Genomic DNA, 22,105 nt, shown 5'->3' with positions numbered 1-22,105 from the left:
GCTTAAGATCATGCATTCTGTGATCTTTTACACCAGTTTCAAGACCTAATTTGTCTAAAAATTAGGCCCAGGCTGGCCCCGCCTCATTATTCAAAACCGAGCAGGGCCCACAGGTCAGAACTGCAAGATTTTACTGACACTGGTTTGGGAAGGCCCTTCACATTACACTAATTCTCTATAGTACACAGGCAACTGTGGGACTCTTTAAAAGTTTTTCATTTAGTTTACTCAGAAACTGGTAAGAGTACTGAAACGAGTCTTCTAAATGGTTTTGTAGATTTTCTTAAAAAAAATCTAATCAGGTTACTCATAGGTGACTGAGTAAACATTAAAATTTTTGATAATGAACTTGTTCAACTGCATTAATAAATCATGTTGGCAGTTCCAAATGCATCAAGGAATACTTTTGCTTCAAAAAAGGTCAGTTTAGTTTTATTATGCTGCCCAATTGCACTGGATCATGGAAAATATCATGTTTCTAATTATGCTAATGATTTTTCAGGGAGAAATTTGAAACAGTGCTGGTTAGGTTACGGTTCAAGTGCATTTTGGGCACAAGCACCCAGATGCAGAAACTCTACCCTGTAGTGTTTAGTTCACATTAGTGACTTTGCTGACTTCTGCATTCTTTGACTTCACTTTCCATCAGCAAATAAAAGCATCTCATAAAATACTGAAAAGCCTTCTGTTTACTCAAAAATAGCTCACCGAACACATCAAAGAAAAAGTGATAACTGATTTAAAAAGATTCCATTCCAGATAAACTCCACTGATTTCCTTCCTGACCTCGAACAAAGAAACCATGATGGCAACAGCTGCCTGTTAAAGTTGTCACGACAGAAAACAACATTTTCTAATAATGCCATTTGCCGGACAAAGTCAAACTCCTGTTTTCTTTAAATCCTTTGGGGGAGAAAATGAAAATCTCTGAACTCCCAGGAAAAGGTGTCAAATTGTCTTATTCTTCCAACTGCCACTACGACTCAGTTTGTTCACTGGGAATTTCTGCTAACTCCATATGCTCAAAGATGAGAAGGTGAATTTCAGAACTCATTAAAGGTGAGAATATGAGTCAAAGCTCAGGCCTTTGTGACACCCTGAAGCCACAAACAACAGCCTTTCAATGAAGCAGGGCAAGAAGGCAAGGAACATAAGAACAACAGTAGGAGTGGGCAAAAAGGTCACTTGAGCCTGCTCCACCATTTAGTAAAATCATGCCTAATCAGATCTTGGCCTCAAATTTACATTCCTGCTAATTCCCATAACTACCCTCGTCCAAAAATCTCTGAACCTTGAATAAACTCAACAGCTGCACCTTCACAGCTCTGAGAATTCCAAAGATTCACCAGCCTCCATTAGAGGAACCTCCACCTCATCTGAGTCTTAAATGGGCAACCCTTTACTTTGAAACTATGCTCTTCAATTCTAGATTTCCCCATGTTAAGTGAGAAAACAAGCAAGCTTTAAGTTGCAGTGAGGGAAAGGGATGGAGGGAACAAACTCTGTGATGGACTAGAGACCAAGGTTTTGGTTTCTGGGAAATGGATGATATGTAATCATAGCTAATCTGCCTGGAAGAGTGCAAATAGAGGAAGATGATTGAGGAATTGGGAAGGAAAAACATGCTATAACTGTGACAACAAAGCAGTTGGAGGAACTCTGAAATAAATAAAAAAATGAAAATCCTCAGCTAGCATCTGTGGAGAGAGAAATCTGAGTTAATGTTACATGTGGATAATCTCAACTCTGAGTTGGCCAGTTCTGACATAAACATGAAAGGCTAGTTATGAAACAGGGAAGAGTACATCAGGAAATAGCGGGAGTAGGCCATTTAGCTGATATTTAACCTACATTTTCCTGCACAAATCTTAGAATTCTTGATTCCTTAATATCCAAATATCTATCAATCACTGACTTTAATATAGTCAGTGACTGAACCTTTACAGCCATCTTACATAGAGAATTCCAAAGATTTCTACCCTCGGGATAAATATATTTCTTCTCATCTCAGTCCTGAATGGGTGACTACTTATTTTGATACTGTAACCACTGGTTTTAGAAATCACACCTAATTGAAACATCAAGAGACTGCAGACGCTGGAACTTAGAGCAACAAACAATCTGCTAGAGGAACTCAGCAGGTCGAGCAGCATCTTGTGGGGGGAAAAGGATTGTTGACATTTTGGGGCGAAAAGTCGACAATTCCTCTCCGCACAGATGCTGCTCGACCCACTGAGTTCCTCCAGCACATTGTTTGTTGCTAGGTGAAACATCAGCTCCCCATCAATCCTGTCAGGGTCATGAAGAATTTTGTATGTTTTCATGAGATCACCTTTCACTCTTCTAAATTCAAGAACAGAGGCCTAATCTGCTTAATCACACCACATATGGCGAAAGTGCTATCCCAAGAATCAGTGTGGCTAACCGTTGTTGCACTCCCTCTATGGAAGGAATGTTGGGAGAATAAAATGGGTTCGGCTAGGATTAGTGTAAAAATTGTTGCTTAAAGGTTGCCGTGAACGTGGTGGGATGAAGGACCCGTTTCCATGCTGTGTCTCTCTATCACTCTACAAGTACATCTTTCCTTAGAAAAGACCAGTCCTGTACACAACATTTCAGATGCAGTCTCAGCAGAGCCCTATGTAATTGAAGCAAGATGTTGCTACCCTTGCACTCAAATCCTCTTGGCCTACACATGAATACACAAATTAGAATCAGGCCCTGTAAGCCTGCTCTGCCATTCAATAAGATCATGGCTGGTCTGACTATAGCTGTAACTTTCCATTCCAACTACTTGGCTTATCAATTATTTATCAACCTCTACCTTAAAAACTTTCAAAGACTCTCCTCCCACTGCCCTGAGGAAGAGAGCTTCAAAGACTCAAGAAAAAAAATGTCTCTAAATGGGCAACCTTTTACTTTTTAATAGTGACCCCCTAGTTCCAGATTTTCCCACAACAGGAAGCATCCTCCAATTCACCCTGTCAAGACCCTTCAAGATCTTGTGTGGTTAAATCAAGTTGCACTCTTCAGCCATTACAATTTGGTTTCTTAAATGTTTGCTGAACCTCCATATCAATCTTCAGTGAATTGTGTACAAGGACACACATGTCCTTCTGAACTTGAACAATTTTCAATTTCTCACCACTTAAAAAAACATACTGTACTTTTCTATTTTTTTTCTAAAGAGGTTGAGCTTAAAATTTTCCTCATTATATTCCACCTGTCATGTTGTTGTCCATTCACTTAAACTGTCTATATCCCTCTGAAGTTGCTATGCATCTTTCTTACAGCCAGATTGTCACTGTCAGCAAATTTCAATCCACTCATCCAAGTCATTGATATAGATTGTGAACAGATGGATCCCAGCACCAATACCAGCAGCATTCCACTGACCCCAGTCACTCTAGCTGAAAATGACGCATTTTCTAATCATTAACCCACCCTCAAGTATCACTGCAACAAGCAGGAGTTTCTGCCTAGAGCCATCTTAAAAAAACAGCACTTCAATAATTATAATCCCTGAATTATTACCTCAGCAGTTTGCATACAGGTGTAGGGAGATTTCATTTCATGAGTCACTGGTACTCTGTGCAGGATCAGGAAAGAACTGTACACTGGAATCATCTGAAGGGATAAGGAGGCAGTCACAGGGACTCTAACAAATATATGTGGGGTGGGGTGGGGTGCTCAGAAGTAGAGGTGGATTGGGAATCAAATACATCACACTGTAAGGTTAATGGGAAGAATATGGTAGAGGCTGAGAAACAGCCTTAGTGATTGAGGAGGAAATCACTTCAATGGGAGGATATAACAATAGGTATCAGAGAGTGGAACTTCATGGGTAGAAGAAACTAAAAAGGAATTCAAGAGTTGTGTTCAGGGCCCTTGGCAGCAGCTGTAAAGTCGTGGAATACATAAGCGCTGAGAATAAGCAAAGCCATAATGGTTCAAATGCAGGATTTTAATATTTATAAAGATTTGGATGAGGAGATTAGCTTATATCAGAAAGGTAGCAAATTTCTTGAGCTCTCAGTTTCAGAGACAATGCATCCCAGAACTAACTAATTTAATTAAACCTATTAATGAATATTGAGCCAGATTTAGTTAACTTAATACGGTGTGAATAATTTTCCAAAACTGATCGTAAAATGGAAGGGAGAAACACAAAACAGAGGTTTTAGATTTAGCCAAGGTTAACTTCCTTGTGATGAGATGGAGATCATCCATGGTAAACTGGGCAAGTCTATTCAGGGAAAACAACAGAAGTTCAGTGGGAAACGTTCAAATAACAATCTAATGTATGAAACCAGTTTGTACCTCAAAGCAAAAGCTTCACTTACCAAATAAAAAGACAAGAAACTACATTAAACTAAATGAAAAAACAGTTCAGCAACATTGAACTAAAAGGAAAATCAGTTGTCAAAAACTAGCGAAGGTCTTAATGACTGGGTGAGTCAACAGAACAAGAGCTAATAAAAAAAAACAAAAAGGAAATAAGAAACTTGCAAGGGATTTCAAAATCAACACAGAAATTCTATTTTGAAAAGAAGGGTGGTCAGGAATAAAATGTTGCAAATTAAAATTAGGCTACAGTAGACATGGTAAGTGATTAGTTTGTGCCAGTATCTAGAATGAGGAAGAGTTTGCCAATACTGGATCAGTGAAGAAGCTTACCAAAATTAATATAACAAAATAACAGTAAAGAAAAAAATAATGAAGTGACAAAACTCCAGGAGTTGATAGTTTTTAGCTTAGTTTTTAAAATAAACATTTGAGAGCACTGTAGATATCCTAACCATAAACTTCACTGTTTTCTCAATTCTGGAACCGTTCCTTTAGATGTGGAAAATTGTGCATGCCACTTTGCTATTTCAGAGAGAGGAACCAGGGAATTATAGATCAATTAGCCTAACATCTGTTGTCAAGAAATTACTAGAGCTTATAATTAAGGAAAGAGTGACTGAACAAGTTGAAAATTTTCAATTAAGAACCCTACTGAGTGTATTCTGCTTGTCACCAACTGGTGGGAAGGATATAGAGGAACAAATTTGCACTGAAATTACAGAGCGATACAAGAACTGTAGGCGAGTGACATTTCCTGTCCAATGAGGAAGCAGCATTGCCGGATATGGTTCTGGGAACTAGATGGGGGAACATTTAAGGAATATAGCATTTAGATAAGCTGCTGAAAAGGAATACTCTAAATTTAAAGAAAAACTTCATTAGAGGTGGGCCAATATCAGTGGCTTGAAAATAATTCTAGGAAAAGTAAATTGAAATCTAACAAAGGGGAAAAAAGGTAGATAAAATCAGGGAATTGAGGGTTATGGGAATTGGCGCAAAGAGAACTTGAGCATGTAAATCAGCCATAATCATGTTGAGTGGTGGGGCAGGCTTGAAGGTCCAAATGACCTGCCTTCCATCAAAACACATCCTCCCATCTTCCAAAACATTTCACCAATTGACACAACTAGTTTGAGGTGGAGGCCTTGACTGAACTATCAAATCATACCCTGCCTGTATCCCTATTCCAATGCCTCCTTTAAACATCTCACCTTTTTACCAATGTCCTTAAAATCCTCCAGTTACCCTCCACCCATATCCCCAATCCCCTTTCCCTAACTTTAGTCTTGTTAATGCCCACCTTCAATCTATTTTGGGCCAGAAGGAACGGCAGAATAGATTTACCAAATTTACTAGACTCTAAGGGCTAACTTTTAAGGAGAAATCATGCAAATTAGATTCATATTCTTTGAAATTTTGATTAAAGAGTGATTTGATCCAAGTTTAAGATACTAGGAGGAATTAGTAAGCTTGAAACTGACAAGCTATTCCCACTGGTTGTAGAAGCTAGGACTGAGGGAAGCAAAGTCAAAAATTATGCCATACCTTTCAAAAGGCTAGTTCAAGTATCTATAAGGAAAGGGTTATAGTAGCTTGGAACTTCTGCAAGAGTTGATGCTAAGTGAATTTTAATTGTATGTCTGAGTTCATAGATTTTTGTTTGCTGAAAGATAATAGGAGCATCAGCAGAGATGGGTGGGTATATGGAGTTAGGTCACAGTTCTCTGAATGGCAATGGGCTGAATGGCCTACTCCCATTCCCACATTTTGACCATGAAAATCAGGGAGCTCACACAACAGATCTGGCTGATCTCAAGCTTACTTTCAGATGGAGGTCCCACCTGCCAGCTAAAACTCTTGTAATAGAGCAAAAGTTGAGCTTGATGTTAGACAGGAAGGATTGTGCTTAGACAGGAAGGTCAGTCAGATTCAGTCCCCTTGTGGTGCACAATCAGTTAAGAAGATTTTGTTTCCATTCTGAGCATCTTGAAAACATGCCCCCTGCCAAAACCTTTCCTATTTTGCTGACATTTTCTTATTATTGAAGTAGGAACCAAAAAAATATTCCTTTCTCTGTGCCTGCCAACTTCAGCTCTTGAGTGGCTAGGAATCATGATGCAGACTTGGTGCTAGAGCTACCTCTTAAACCATGAGCTTTCTGGCCTGGCTCTGATTCTGGGTTTTGCTTTCCTTGAACAAATTACCTGGTCTGGACACCTTGAACACATAGCTCAGAGGTGGTCAGGGATGTGCTTTAAATCATTAATATCAGTTACCACTTTAATATATTTGTTAGCTCAAATATTTTATAAATTAGATTTAAGTTCTTGAATTAGTAAGGTTCCGTGATGTAAAATACAGAATACATTATGACTTCAATAGTACTCATTTTGTTTTTGTATGTCCGGAGAAAATCTAAACTAATATTTTGATTGTAAGATGAAGTATTGTACCAGAATTCACTGATTTCTTTTTCTAGAACTACATCCTGGAATTTGTAATAGGACTTTGTATCGTATTGTGACAATGTAAAGGAGCTATTTACAATGAAATGCAAATATGCCTGATTTCGTCATTTGGTTTGTTGGAAAGGAAAAATAAAAAAAATAACTGCAGATGTGGGAAACCTGAAATGTAAACAAAAAGTGTTGAAAATACTCAATATCTCTATGGAGGGAGAAACAGAGTGGATTTCTCAGGTCAATGGCAAAGGATGATTGATGCTGAGTAGGAATAGTGGGAGCTCAAACAAAATATTAAATAAACAAACCCCACAATAGCTTACGTGCCTATTGAATTAAATTGGTAGTACTTTGCCCCAATTACCCCCCTTCCCCACCCGACAGAAGCTTCTGATAATGATTGAACAAATTCACCAGCAGAGCCCCTTCTACTTTCTCTGAAGTGTTTTGTCCACGTATTTTCTCTCTCCTGCTCGTGTAAACAATTTGAAATTAGCATTCTGTCATGCTGATTATTTCTCCCTCCTAAGCTTCGGAGAACAGAAATGCTCTTAGCCAAGTTTAAGTTGTTCCATCATCCTTTCACCACTAAATCTTGTGGCCCAGAAAGCACATTTTTAAATCTCTCATATACAACTTCTAAATTCAACAGTAGGCTGCATGGATCAATTCACAGACAAGCGTTGATGAACTGAACATATTACCAACTACATAATTTTAACACCTGCCATTGGAGATCTGGGGAGTTGGGGGGGGAGGGGGGAGGAAACTGTTATAGATTAAGTTATAACACTGAACACTTCGTTAAATATACACAAAAATCAGGCGCAAATCGGGCATAATTTGCAAGTACCAGCTTACCAAAAAAAAACCTCAGTGTTGGACAAAACAGATCATTCATTCAGTCTTGTGGGTTTCATGGATCAAGGCCAGGTCACTGCACCCAGAAACATACTTTCCATTCAGAACACTCAAACCATTCAACCGTAGTTCAAATAAAACGCCTGTTTCCTCACTTATGGAATCAGAATTGAAGCTCTAACATTCCTGAATTCTTCTTTGAAAGGGAGTCCCTAGCTGGAGCCCTGAGGTTACATGGAACCTTACCACTAGGGCAACTTTGTCCTACTTCAGCTTGCATTTTTCTGCGTATTCTGAACATAATGTTTTCTTGCTTGTGCAAAGTGCATAAAGAAGGATCCTTGTTGGGCCATTGCACTTGCTTACATCGTGATTCCTTCAAATAATCTGACAACTCCATTTTTAGCACTAGATTCTCACTCACTTTGAGCATATTCATATCACAATTCAAATGACAGGATAATTTCATTTATTTTAGCACAAACTCTAACTTTTGGAATAACTAGAATGTAAAAGTATGTATAGGATTAAGTGTCCTTTTCATCATGGAACCCATTTACCTCCTCAGCTGGAGCTCTCCCTAGACTTGATTATTGTAATGCCATCTTTAGGATCTTCCCTTCCTCCACCCTCCATGAACTGAAATTCACATAAAACTCTGCTGTGCATGATCTGCATTTGATTCAGTGTACTCAGCCTTTTCTCTGCATTTAATTGGCTCTCCATCCCCAAAAAACAAAGTTCATTGTTCTTGTTTCTGAATTCTTCCACACTATCACCTCAGCTCTATATAAATCTTTGCTATTCCTACAACTGAAGATCTTGGTCCTTTGACTCTAGCCTCTTTTCCACTTCCTTCTCTCCTACCATCAAGCAGCTATCCCTCCAACCAGCCAAATTCCATTTTTCTGGAACTTCTTTCCTAAACATTCTGCCTCACTGCCTTTAGTAAACCTAAAAGGCAGTGCCTTTTACTAAGCTTTTAATCACTTCCCTCACTATCTCTGACTCAGTTAGAGAAACAAGGATTGCAGATGCTGGAATCAAATGAAAAACACTACGATGCTGGAGGAACTCAGCAGGCAAGGCAGCATCCGTGGAGACCAAACGCAGACTAGGTGACCATTTTGCAGACCTATGCTCTGTCCATAACCGCGATCTGCATCTCCCCGTTGCCAGTCACTTCAACTCCCCCACCTACACTATCACAGATATGTCAGTCCTCGGCCTCCCCCACTGCCGGGAGAATTCCAAACGCAAACTGGAGGAACAGCACCTCATTTTCCATCTTGGAACCTTGCAGCCTAACAGCATGAACATTGAATTCTCCCACTTTAAGTAATCCCCACACCCCTCCAAACATGCTTCTTCTTTTCTTCCCTTTCCTATCCTCTCTCTTTTTTCCACCCCACTTTCTTTTTTCCCCCCTCTCCTTACCTTTGATCCACCCCCTGGTGGATCTGCTCTCCCCTCCTCCCCCGCACCTGCCTATCACTATCTCTTACCTGCATCTACCTACCACCACCTTGTGCCCACCCTGCCACCCCTCTTTTGTCCACCTATCACTGCTCAGCTTTTCCCCCCTATATATTGGGCTTCCCCTTCTCCTATCTTCAGTCCTGAAGAAGGGTCTTGACCCAAAACGTTGAACGCCTGCTTTTCTCCACGGATGCTGCCTGGCCTGCTGAGTTCTTCCAGCATCATCGTGTCTTTCATCTCTGACTCAACTGACGCCTGCATTCCCCATATCCATCTGTGAAATGCCTTTGGTATGTTGTTTAATTTGAATCCATTTATATAAACGCAAGCTGTTGTTGTATGACATCCCAAGTATTAAACTGTGACAGTTCCACAAGAAAAGTGCATCACAAGTGCTAATTGCAAGTAGCAAACCTGAAAACGTAGGAGCCACAAAATCAATGATTCAGAAAGCAAGTTTCAGAAACACACCAGGAGAACATTTTACTTTGCAATGCCTCTAAGCAATCAATATTCAGTGGAAAACCATTCAGTTCTTGAAAAATAAATGACTTGACATGTCAGAAAACAAAACAGAAGATCACTGCAGTGTTTCCCTCAATGCAAAATGGCCAAACTGACTGCAAGAGACAGAGACAGTTATTATATACCATACCTATTGCCCCAGTGGTGATTAAGTACAAAACACCCCCGGATTCATTTGTGATGCATATAGATTCATCCACTAAGAGGATTCGCAGCAATCACGTCAATCTTTGGTGACCCAAGTCACAATGACTGCAGAGGGACCTGTCAGAGGCTATGGTTCTTTAACGTGGATCCCATTTCCAGAATTGACAGCAGAGAATCCAAAAGTGGGGCAGAGACAAAAGCATTTCCACATTTTAAAATATAAATGAAAAAGTTGAAAGCAGTATGTTACTTAGAAAGAAATACATTTTAAATAATAAAAGCAGACCAAAGTAAAAGGGGAATGTTACAAACTTCGAAGTTGTTTAAATGATGCAAGCAGCCTTATTCAGGAGTGTGCCTGTACTACCCAATAATAACAACATAACGCAAGTGTAAATCAGAGAAGACAATAATAGAATTCTTGTGATCTGAGCTAAATATAATGTCCTCGTGTGCATTTCTCTAAATTTTCATCAGGTTGACTGATGACAATTTAAGGAGATGCTGTCCACACACAAAATATTAAGCTATTTTATATCAGTGGTGATACATGACTTCATTCATCAACCAAAGCAAGAGCTAAGAAAACTTGCAGCAAAATTCAAGAAAAAGCTTGGGGAAATTCCGCTTGGATATCCTGGAAGCAATCAAACTAATTGCTGATCTCAACTATCAATCATTCACTGTCTGAAAACTGAGCTCTGAAAAGGTGCTGGGCAAGTTTCTGGAAGTGCTTCTTGCTGAGCAACCCGAAGTCTTTGTTCACCTAACACTGCCCAATTTGAATAATCCATCAAGGAACTGATAGCAATACACACTGCTTCCACTAAATATTACCCAGAGTTTAATCACGGAACCTATCACTGCACCCTTGTCACCATCTTTACCTTATCAATCACAACTGCTTTATGAAAACAATTTCTTTTTCAAACAACGTTTGCAAGAACTAAGATACTTAATATATTGTGAAAGCAGTTCAGAGAACAGAAAACGGAAGGTTGTGGAATGATGCAGTGATTGCTATTCGCAGCTGCATTTGTTGGCTGATTGTAATAAACATGAACACTGGTAATATTTACTACACAAACACAGGATTTTGGGGAGACAAATCAAACCATCTATTGAGCATTACCTGCCTCTTCCAATCAAGTGTATTTTCTTTCAGTGATAACATTTGAAGCTAGAAGCTATATGTTGGTCCACACAAAGAAGTATTGTTAAATTAACAACTTTCCCCAAAATAAATTCATTACTGCAAACTGTCTCAACATTTTAGACCTGCACTGAATCTTATTTTAGTATTTAAAGCGTTATAAGGCACCAAACCTTTCACAGAATATGGATCCAAACTTATCACACAAGAGTAAATCATACTAAAATTAGCAGTTGCATTGAAAACATTCATCTTACCTCAAGCCTCTGTACTATTTCCCTGATGTCATCTGCACAGTTTTCCATAGCAGACAGCAGGATGCATTCTCCTCTTTCATAAAATATCTTTATAGTCATTAATCCAGAGGTCCAGCCAATGACATCCCTACATGAGCAATTAAACACTACATTTTTGGAGTCTTGCTCTACAAGCACAATGAATTCATTGGAAATTCCAAGAAGACATTCAATATCACTAGATTGGCCGAAGTCCCGAGCAATAACATTCCACACAATGGCTCCAAAGCTGTACAGCTGTGCATCCTTCCGGGCCTTTGTCTTCTCCTTCTTCTTTGCCCCAAGCGTAATGAAGCTGAATTTCACAGAAGAGTCAACTGTAGCTGTAGTAACAAAATTTTCTGCCAAATCCTTCAAATATTCCTGCCTTGTTCTGGTGGCCATTGCCCGGAACTTCTCAGATTTGTGCGCTGCATTTTCTGCGTTGATAACTTTGGCAAGTAGGAAGTCCCTGAACACTGCTGATTTGGGAAAGGTGACTCCTTTGGGAATGGGTGGGCCAAATGGTGGTACATCTTTAGACCTGGAGACAGCCACACTGTGTGTGTTTAAACAGATAATGCATCAGATTTGTAATCCCAGTTTCAAAATACAGGAAATACAGTTTGACTTTGTCAAGGAAAGAGTGATCAGAGAGAATACAAACAACTGGCAGGATACCATGTCTATATAAATCCAAGTTTCAGTCGCTTAAAATACCAGGTGGTAAATAATTTGTAAATTAATTTAGTTTGCAATGCTGGACTCTGCATTTTACCAACTCCAAGCAAATTTAATTAGATTTGGATCAGCTGACACTTTCTAATTCCCAGTTTTCTGCTGAACACATTCCAAAGCGATAAGCCTTTCAAACTCTCTCCTTTACAAATGGCTAAAAAAAATTCTGCAAATAGCATTCATTGATACACATGATGCACATATTTCTCTTTTACTTTAATAATACTTCCATTGCTTCCCAAAGGTTTATTTCCCTTCTTTAGTTAACTGCCAGAGATTTCATGCCATGTTTCAGTGCAACTACTTAGCCTGTTCTTTTAATTGGGATACATCATCTTTCCCTCAAACCAGCTTAAAAGAAATCAATTATTCTTCAGCTTCATTTTCGTTCATTGTTCATTACTTAATGGTGGTTGAAGATTTTCTCTTAGCTGTGCTACATGTGAATGGGTAATAATATTTCATAATAATTACAACACAAGTTTAAACATAAAAACAGAATGCTAGTGATCATTTTTGTACACTTGGAGGTCACTATCTGTTCTGGTCAAGTCCTTGATCAGCATGTCCTGTGACAATTGCGATTGTCACATCATTGAGAGATGAGTTGATAGCACATTTGTTAACTAATATTACTAATCACTTCTCACCTTTCATATTATTAATATTCTGTATGCCGTGACTTTATCTAGATTAACGGATATGCCCGCAGGGCTCTGGCCTGTGGCCCTGCTAATCAGGGACTCGTTAGGAAAGAGCAGCTTTAACTGAGAAGTAGCTAAAAGGGGAATATATCCCTCCTTTTGGTTCTTGGGTCCAATTCTCCTACTTCCTCTTATTGGTCTCAGGTTCAATCCCACCTCCACTTTCTCCTTTTGGTCTGAGGATCCAAGCCTATGATCCCTCCCTATGACAACTGGGTAAGATCTAGTCTCTATGCCTGCCCACTTTTATTGGTCAATCTCACCTTCCTGCCTTGATTAGGGTGCAATGGAAGGATGACTGGATCATAGCTCCAGGGTTAGCAGGACAGGCTCCAACTCTCCATCCATGCCAATGTATCTCCATTCACAGTCAAGCTGTGATTTTTTTTATTTGAACAAACTGATACTTGATTAGTTGCTGTAGCATTAAATAATTTGTGTTGGAATTTACAAGTGTGGATAGAATCAATCAACATCATGTAAAAATCTGTGCATGAAAGACCAGACAACTTCTGGATTGCACACAGAAAAGCAAACTTAATGGTTTGTTCCTAAGAGGTAATTTGTAAAATTCAAGTATTTTGAAAATAAGAATGGGAAGGAAGCCACTGTTACATTAAGGTAAAATTAAATTGGCATCATTTGCTCTAGGGTTTGACAACCTGATCCAAGCCCGACAGGACCTGAATGGGTAAGAAACAGAAGGTCAGTTCAGCTGTGAAGTAAGTCGCGAGTCCTCAGGCTCAGGGTGGAATTTGGGTGGGTCATGGTCAGGTCAGGTATTAATTTTTACACCAAAGCAGACCTTTAATCTATCCAATCATGTGCACCTGCGGGCTGTGGATCACAGCATACATTCATACGTAGGTGGGGTGTTATGTGAACAACATGGTCTGTCCACTGAAGACAATCAAGTTTAATTAGAGCCTTGATGCTAGTCTTGGAGAGGACTCAGACAATGGTTAATTTATTCCATTGGATTTGGAGGATTTTGGTGGTATCACTGCTGTCCCTCTGAGCCAGTGTCTCAAAAACATACAGGACAACATGGATTACTGCTGCCTGATCAAACTTTATGCTAGGGTTTAAATCATGATCTTCAAATATCCTTTTCATCAGACAGTTAAAGTCTGTGCAGGCAATGGTGATTCTCACCATCAATGTCTGCCTTCCAATACATAAGCTTGTACACATTCTCCCCCCACCCCCCCCACCCCCCTAAGTCTTGTTGTAGACCTTTCTTGTCAGGGGCAAGTTGGCAGAGGAACATGGTATGGCAATTGTTTGGCACAAATACACTTCAGTAAAGGAGACGAAAATAATGCAGAGGTCAGCCTCCAAACATGCATGAATGATTGGAGTGACCTTGGTTCTGGAGTGGAGGCAACATAGGTTCAATAGTTTCCCATTTATCCTGTAGATTAGTTCCACTCCATCAGCAACCTTGTTGAAAATGAGGTGCAGTACCGCCTTAAAAAGGAGAGAGTAAAGTTTGGGGGTGATGACACCAATCTGCTTTGAAATTGGGTCTTTTATGGACCCCTTAGTTCAAACTTCCATGCCATCATGTAGTGGATGTAGGATGCAAATGAGTTTCTGAGGGTGGCTAAGTTCACAAAGGACTTTTTACAGTACCTCTTGATAGTTAAAGACTTTTACAAGGTCAAAGAAGATCTTGTAAAGTGGTTGATGTTACACCTCATGTTTCTCTGGGTGTTGTTGCGTGGCGAAGATCACATCTCTGGAATGGATGCTATTTACACTGCAACTGAGGAAGCACCAATTTGGCTACTGAGAGGCAGACAGCAGGAAAACTCCTTTGTAGTTACTGCAATAAGATGTATCTCTCAATGACTCTTTCCACTTGCTTTAAATCAATGGCTTTTTTTTCCAATGGAACATGCTGCATGGCACATAGTCCATTTGTGGGATATAAATCATAGAAACTTAATTTTGGCATCCTGATCAAATTGATCATTACGTATACATGCAATGCACTGTAAGCCTAAATTGGCACTCAGCTCCCCAATTTCCTCTACATTATTTAGAACGCAATTGTGAAAGTAGAATCAGGCTTATGACTACATGTGCAAGATAACACTGGTAAATTCTACAGCAATCAGCAGTTACATTCAGAACGGAAGACATTTAGCACTCTCCAACTATCTCTAAAGTTACTACTGAATTTAATTCGATGACCTTACAAAATATCATTCGAAGTATTAATCATTCTTGCTGAAACAAACTGCATTCCAACATCAGTCCTGACCTTACCTTTTAGTACTTTTGCAATGCTTCACAAGTCCCTTATTCTATGGATCAGCTCTATGGTTCTTTATCTGCAACATTTCTACAGTCTAAAGGTACAGCTGAACTGATTATCTGCATAATTGGCTTCACATTCTTTGGAAAATTCACCAATTCCCCATGCAAGGGACTGTAGAATAAAAATCAGGACTACAGTCTAGTTAGCACCTTATTACCAAACCAACTGCTCTCTAAATGCATCTCCTCATTGAGTGCACTCGATCAATAAATGCACCCTTTAGCCACCACCGACTTGGCAGATCCAAAGCTTATTAGCACCTGGGCAGGATTCTGTCTACATTTGCTGCACCTTTCACCGTGGCCCCAAACTGTTTAAGCATGATTATTACACGTGCTTAGCATCTTTAAAAGAGCTAGCTCTTAAATCTGTATTAAGTGTCACTTACCACTGTTCTATTCACTTGCAATTATTATTAAAGTCCCCGGACACCAGGTTGCTTCAATATATCATAACAGGTCTATGTTCACTTGTGACTTTCAAATCGAGATCATTAGTTTAAATTAGACACAACAGCAGGAATCTTGGGCATCCTGTTTTCTGTACTTTCTAGCACTAATTCAGGGCACTCCATTAAAACTTGGTATCTATGTCTCCTTGGGACTACGCCAATCTTCTTGCATTATATTTGTGCCGTTCATATTTCTGATCCAACTATTTGTTTGGAAAGCTTATCCTCCAACACAGTGTAAATTTCCCTTAACATCCAGATATATACAGCACAGGTCCTCCTCCATTGTTGTTTAAGGTTGAAATTACATAGCTCTCATTTGTCAAAACAATGAGTTCATTCATTTCGCTGTGACCGTTTGTGATATTCTTACACTCTGTTTATCCTGTATGCAAGGACGGTGGTGCCAATCAGTTTAGATACAGCCCATTCAATTTAAGCAAATTCATTCTATTCTAGACTCTGTCCAATGGATCCCAGATTCTTCTGGTTCAATTTAGCCACATTTGTTTTACATCAAATTCTGTTTTGATGAATTAGTCCAATCTTTGAACAACTCTGCAATTATTGGAGGTAGGTAGTTTTCCACTTACTTTGAAAGACATTTATTATTCTTTAGATCATTTGCTTTTATACAGAGGATAACCTCTGATGTTTTTCTTTCTTCATTTTCCACTCACTGCTCAAATGGAGACAGTGGCCTCCAAAACAGCCTTTGTCAACAGAAAATATAGGACAAGCTACTACCTTAAGCTGCAAGTTACTAGACATCCAATCACAGAATCATATTGTATAGCACAAGAACAGGCTATTTGGCCCAGTAAATCTATATTAATATTTATTTCCATATGACATAGAAGCCCATCTAGTCTATGCCAGCTCACAAAGCACTACTTTTCCTCATAACCTATTCTCCCCATACTCCCCTCAGTTCCTCCCAGATTCTGCCATGAGCAATTTATAGAAGCCAGTTAACCTACCAACCTGCTTGTTTTTAGAATACAGGGGGAAACTGGAGCACCCAGATGCAACCCATGTGGTGACATGGAGAACATGCAAACTCTCTGCACTGACAACACTAGAGGTCAAGATCAAACCCAGATCACTGGAACTGTGAGGCAGCAACTGTACCAGCTGCACCACTGTGCAGCACATAAACCTCCTCCCACACTTACTTCAAATCATCCTATCGACATATCCCTCTACTTCTTTCTCCGTGTTTATCCAACTTCTCTTCAATGCCTCCATGCTATTCATCACAACTATGCCTTGAGGTACTGAGTTTCATATTTTTAAACCACCCTGTGTAAAGAGGCTTCTTCTGAATGAACAATTTCATGGACCCTTACTTGACCCTTCCTCATGTTGAAATATATTCTCTATGTGTATCCTAACTAGGCCACCTCTTACTCAGGAGTTTCCAACTGCAGATGACTTTCAAACCTTCAACTGTAAGAAAGCAATGTTTATCAGTGCTTGGGACAATTTTGTAAAAACTTGGATAATAAAAACCGTAAAGGCAACATCTGTCACCCTGGGCAAAATAAAGTGCAACCCATCAAGTAATGAAACATGAATGTTGATGATGGAGAGAAGGTTTATTTTGCTTTCAGCTGCATGAGAGAACAGAATCATAGGATTCGAGTGTCTTGTACTAAAGGAAAGTAACACAGCTACTAATTTCCTAAAATGTTTGCTGATCATGAAACAGCACTTATAGATTAATACACACTTGAAACTTCAAGAACAATGTATATATGTAAAGTATCATTGGGAAAGAATATAGACAGTGAAAGAAAAGGTTAAAAAAAGCATCAACAATAGATCGAAACTCCATTAATGCCAATCACTTACCTGTAGCAGACATTTTCTGTACATGGATTATGAACTCTGACAATGACAAACACATGTTGGAAGTGGGATCGGATGTTTCTAGGAGTAAAAGGAAGTGCTCCAGGCTCTTGAAAGACAATTGTAACTATGTCATTTCCTATGTGTCTCTTCCTTAAGAGCTAGGGAAGTACAGAAACAGAAGTCTAATTAGCCAGGTTTGAACTACAAATGTGGTGCTTTCTCACATCCAGTTAATACTCTCTTCAAATGTAATTAAATGTTTGAAATAATTTCATTCTGTCAGTGGATAAATCAATTAGATTACAGCCTTTCTTCAATGTTTAGTCACTTTTCTTTCCGATAAGTAAAACAGAAGATGCAAATGCGTCATCTACTGAACAGGATTTTACCAAACTGTATGGGATCTTAGACTGGAAAGTCAGAGGTTAATATTTCAAATGCAAGATGGCACTCCAGACAGTGGATCACACATGTGGTACTGTACTGGATTAAAAAGTCTTTCCAAATGAAGCAGTGATTCACTTGCACTTCTTCTAATCTTGCGTATTCAATGTTCACTATGTGGCCTACTCTACATTGAAGAAGCCAGACCCAGGTTTGGTAGTTGTTTTGTGGAGCACCTGTGCTCAGTTTGTAACAGTGACCTTAAGCATCCAGTTAGCTGCCATTCTGACCTCTTTCTGTGGCCACCTGCACTGTTACAATGAGACCCAACACAAGCTTGAGGAACAATGCCTCATCTTCCCCAGAGCACATTGCAGCCTGCAGAATTTGATATTGATAACTCACTCTTTCTTTCTGTTTTGGAGGTGACTGTCTCCATTTGAGCACAACAGACCGTTTCTGCCTGTCATAATTTTGGCTCAGTTTTCTTTCCCCGCACATAGGCTGACCTGCTAGGCATGCCCCACAATCTTACTATTACAACACATTACACATAGAAGCTTAATCTGATGTCAGCTGCTCCTTAACTGCCATATTAGGTCATCTAGTCACAAGCTATCAGAGATTTTCCTTTTGTCTCACTCATTCTCCTTCCCCATCCTCTTTGCTACCAAAAACTAACTTGTTTTCTCCCTTTCCCAGTTCAGGTGAAGGGTCCCAGTCCTGAAATGTTAATTGTTTCTCTTTCCATAGATGCTGCTTGACCTTCTGAATGTTTCCTGCATTTTCTGTTTTTATTTCAGATTTCCAGAATTTGCAGTTTTTTAAATCTTTTTCACTGCAGTGGAAAGTCAGCCAAGGTGTTTGTGCTGAACTCACTGGAGCTGACAAGCACATGAATTTTTGGCTGAGAGCTGAACATGCTACTCATTGAGCAGGATCACACCTTTATGTCCAGAACAAGATTTATCCACCACTGACCAAGGTTTATCCACTACTCACTATCACTGTCAACAAAGTAATTTGGAGAGATCAGTAGGTAAGAGGATCTTCACAATGTATCCCACCTGTGCCCTGCAGCTGGAGTGCTGATATGGCTGACCCAGTCATGCTTTTGGTTTGAGGGCTCAATGATGGAGAGTTGAGGAAAATGATCAGTTCAGCCATGATCCTGCTCCTATCTCTTTTGTTCTTATGGTTGGAGATACCACAATAGTTGTGTTGTTATAGATCAGAAACAGGGAAAATGGCCAGCAGGTTCTCTATCAGAGAAGGTCAATTCCAGGTAATTAGGTTGATAAATAACATTCCTGCCATCCAAGGCTGAACGTTGCAAGTGTTCTGCTCTAGTTGTCAATGGCTATTTCAATAAAGAGTTAGGAATGGTCAATGAACATTGAAATAATCAGCAAAGGAGATAGAGAGCTTAGTGGAATGGTGTCATGACAACAACCTTTCCCTCAATGTCAAATAAACAAAAGAGCTGGTCATTGACTTCAGGAAAGGATACGGTGTACATGCAGCTGTCTACATCAATGGTGCTGAGGTCGAGAGGGTTGAGAGCTTCAAGTTCCTGGGAGTGAACATCACCAACAGCCTGTCCTGGTCAAATCACGTAGATGCCACGGCCAAGAAAGCTCACCAGCACCTCTACTTCCTCAGGAGGCTAAAGAAATTTGGTTTGTCCCCTTTGACTCTCACCAATTTTTACCAATGCACCATAGAAAGCATCCTATCTGGATGTATCACGGCTTGGTACGGCAACTGCTCTGCCCAGGACCGCAAGAAACTGCAGAGAGTTGTGGACACAGCCCAGCTCATCACGGACAGCAGCCTCCCCTCCTTGGACTCTGTCTTTACCTCTCGTTGTATTGGTGAAGCAGCCAGCATAATCAGAGACCCCACCCACCCAGGACATTCTCTCTTCTCTCCTCTTCCATCGGGTAGAAGATACAGGTGCCTGAGGGCATGTACCACCAGACTTAAGGACAGCTTCTACCCCACTGTGATAAGACTATTGAACAGTTCCTTTAATACAATGAGATGGACTATGACCTCACGATCTACCTTGTTGTGACCTTGCACCTTATTGCACTGCACTTTCTCTGTAGCTGTGACACTTTACTCTGTACTGTTACTGTTTTTACCTGTACTACATCAATGCACTTTGTACTAACTCAATGTAACTGCACTGTGTAATGAATTGACCTGTACGATCGGTTTGTAAGACAAGCTTTTCACTGTACCTCAGTACAAGTGACAATAATAAACTAATACCAATACCAAACAACCCCAATCCTGATTATTTAAAATGTAAGCTGAAGGAAATTAGACTGAAGTCAGATCAGTAACTAAAAAGCCTGAAAAACAATCCAAAAAGTAACTTATCCAGTCTCATCAGTTACAGATCTTCCTTTGCAATGTTATCCTTTTTGGTAGTCAACTTTTCAAAGATTTCTAGGTTGATGCTTATGGAAAAGATATTTCCCCCCTCCCCCAAAAGTATTTCATAGAAAAACAATACATCAATCTACCAAGTTAATTGGATTTGAACAGAACACTGAAGCAATTGAAGAGCATTCACAGTAACAATAAATCAGGATATGTCAACTGGTGCCTTTTAAGGGATTAGTGAGAGTACTCTGACTTCAGACATTATATTCTCCAGTTACTTCTGGCATCCAGGAAACAGTCCTCTCCGTAATGTGACCCAAATTTGTAACTAAATTTGAGCAATCCCACATGAAATTAAATCATCAGGAAGATAAACCATCTTTGAATTAAATTGTTTAAATGTACGACCTTTTAAATATATGGAAATTTATCAAGTGAACTATAAATACTGTGAAGTTTTGAGATACCATCCAAAGAACATTACTTGATTCATGTTCTCAGCAATTGGGCAGAGTGCAATTTGCAGAACACATGATCATGTTGTACTCTTATCTGAATGGGCATGCCTATCTTCTCAGGGTAAAACAGATCCTCAGTTTGACACACCTAAGTATTATTTTGTCAAGATCTGTAATCCATTGCCCATAAGTCTCCCTTGTTACATGCTCCATATTCAATGTCCTACTGCAGTTGTGGTTATTTGATGCCATGGTTTATGTTATTTCTGCATTCCCTGCTGTCAAATCCTGATCAATCAAGCATTAAGCTTGATATATAATGTGGCACCTTCCTGCTGAATAAATTGATACTGCATCATAACCAATTTTAATTCATTTACATGTATAACCATCTGTAACCCAGTGCTCAAAAGGAAGAATGCTCAGGTGCACTGAATGTGGACTGACCTAGATTGATAGTGAAGTTGTCCCCGTGCAGACTGAGTTTTAAAATATTCCTTTCCCAACATTATGCATCCCTAGAGGTTACGCTTCTGTTTTGTTTTAGACAACTACTGGTATATAAAACTGCTTGACTACCAAAGATGATAAAATTACAAATTGGTAGATGTCACGTATTTACTGTTCTTAACAAATGGGTTGAATTATTTGAAGTTTTGTTGTTTCTAATTGTGTATGGAGGTGGTACAAAATCCCTCTACACCTATCACACACATTGTCTGGGACAATGGTGCTCATTTCTCGAGAGAGAATGAGACTCTCTCCAGCTGCTTCATGATCAAGACTCCCAGCTAATTTTCTACTGCAATATTTGACAGTGTTGCAAATTAACAAGAAGGTGAATATGGATTAAAATGAGGAAAATTAGTGCAATTGGGAACGATGTGTTATTTTTACAATGCTAAACAAACCTATCATTTTTCAGTAATTTGCAAGATTTTCGTATCCATTGTTTTGTTGTTTTGTTAAAATGAACCATACAGTATAAATACTGCGTCTTTCATCCCTACCCCTCCACTGACCCCCTCACAACTAACAGACTAACTTAATCTTACATGCTACACTGGTGAAATTATATTGGATCGGGAAACATAGGTTTCTCACTGAATTTTCTTGATGAACTTTGCAATAGTTTTGCATTCAAAGAATTTTACCCCAGTATGATGAGATCATTACTTGGTTAAACCATCACACAAGCCATTGTGTTCTTTTCCTCTCAATCTTCTAACTTAGGCATTCTACTCTAGTAAACATATACCAGAGTATTTTAATAAAACATTTATGACTTTTCTCTTTACAGATTTTAAGTTCATTTTTTTGGCCTCTAGCATTTGCATTTCTTCCTTAAAACTTGCAAACACCAACTCAAGGGACCCTTAAAATATAAAATACGCTCATGTCACAGGATCCTATTTCTGTTGTACCTTCCTATTCCAATTATCTCAATTGTAGTACTATTCCTTTAGTTATGGATTCAAGACCACCTCCATACTAAGATCTCCAATCTACCATTCCCTGTAATGTACAGAAATAGTTTTATTTCTGTT

The 22,105-nt window shown here is 39.3% G+C and overlaps 1 protein-coding gene and 1 long non-coding RNA gene across 2 annotated transcripts in view; one reads left to right on the top strand and one right to left on the bottom strand.

Moving 5' to 3' along the window:
• The window catches only part of LOC127574917 (uncharacterized), a 792,285-nt gene that overhangs the window by 177,622 nt on the left and 592,558 nt on the right, over positions 1-22,105 (top strand). The window lies entirely within an intron of this gene.
• The window catches only part of LOC127574891 (signal-induced proliferation-associated 1-like protein 2), a 441,777-nt gene that overhangs the window by 175,734 nt on the left and 243,938 nt on the right, over positions 1-22,105 (bottom strand). The window contains 2 exon segments of the mRNA XM_052024377.1: positions 11,232-11,808; positions 17,323-17,480. Coding sequence (XP_051880337.1) covers positions 11,232-11,808; positions 17,323-17,480 — 735 coding nt within the window.

This window comes from Pristis pectinata, chromosome 10, assembly GCF_009764475.1.
Source record: "Pristis pectinata isolate sPriPec2 chromosome 10, sPriPec2.1.pri, whole genome shotgun sequence".
Lineage (NCBI taxonomy): Eukaryota > Metazoa > Chordata > Chondrichthyes > Rhinopristiformes > Pristidae > Pristis > Pristis pectinata.
This window is presented reverse-complemented; position numbering and strand designations above follow the sequence as displayed.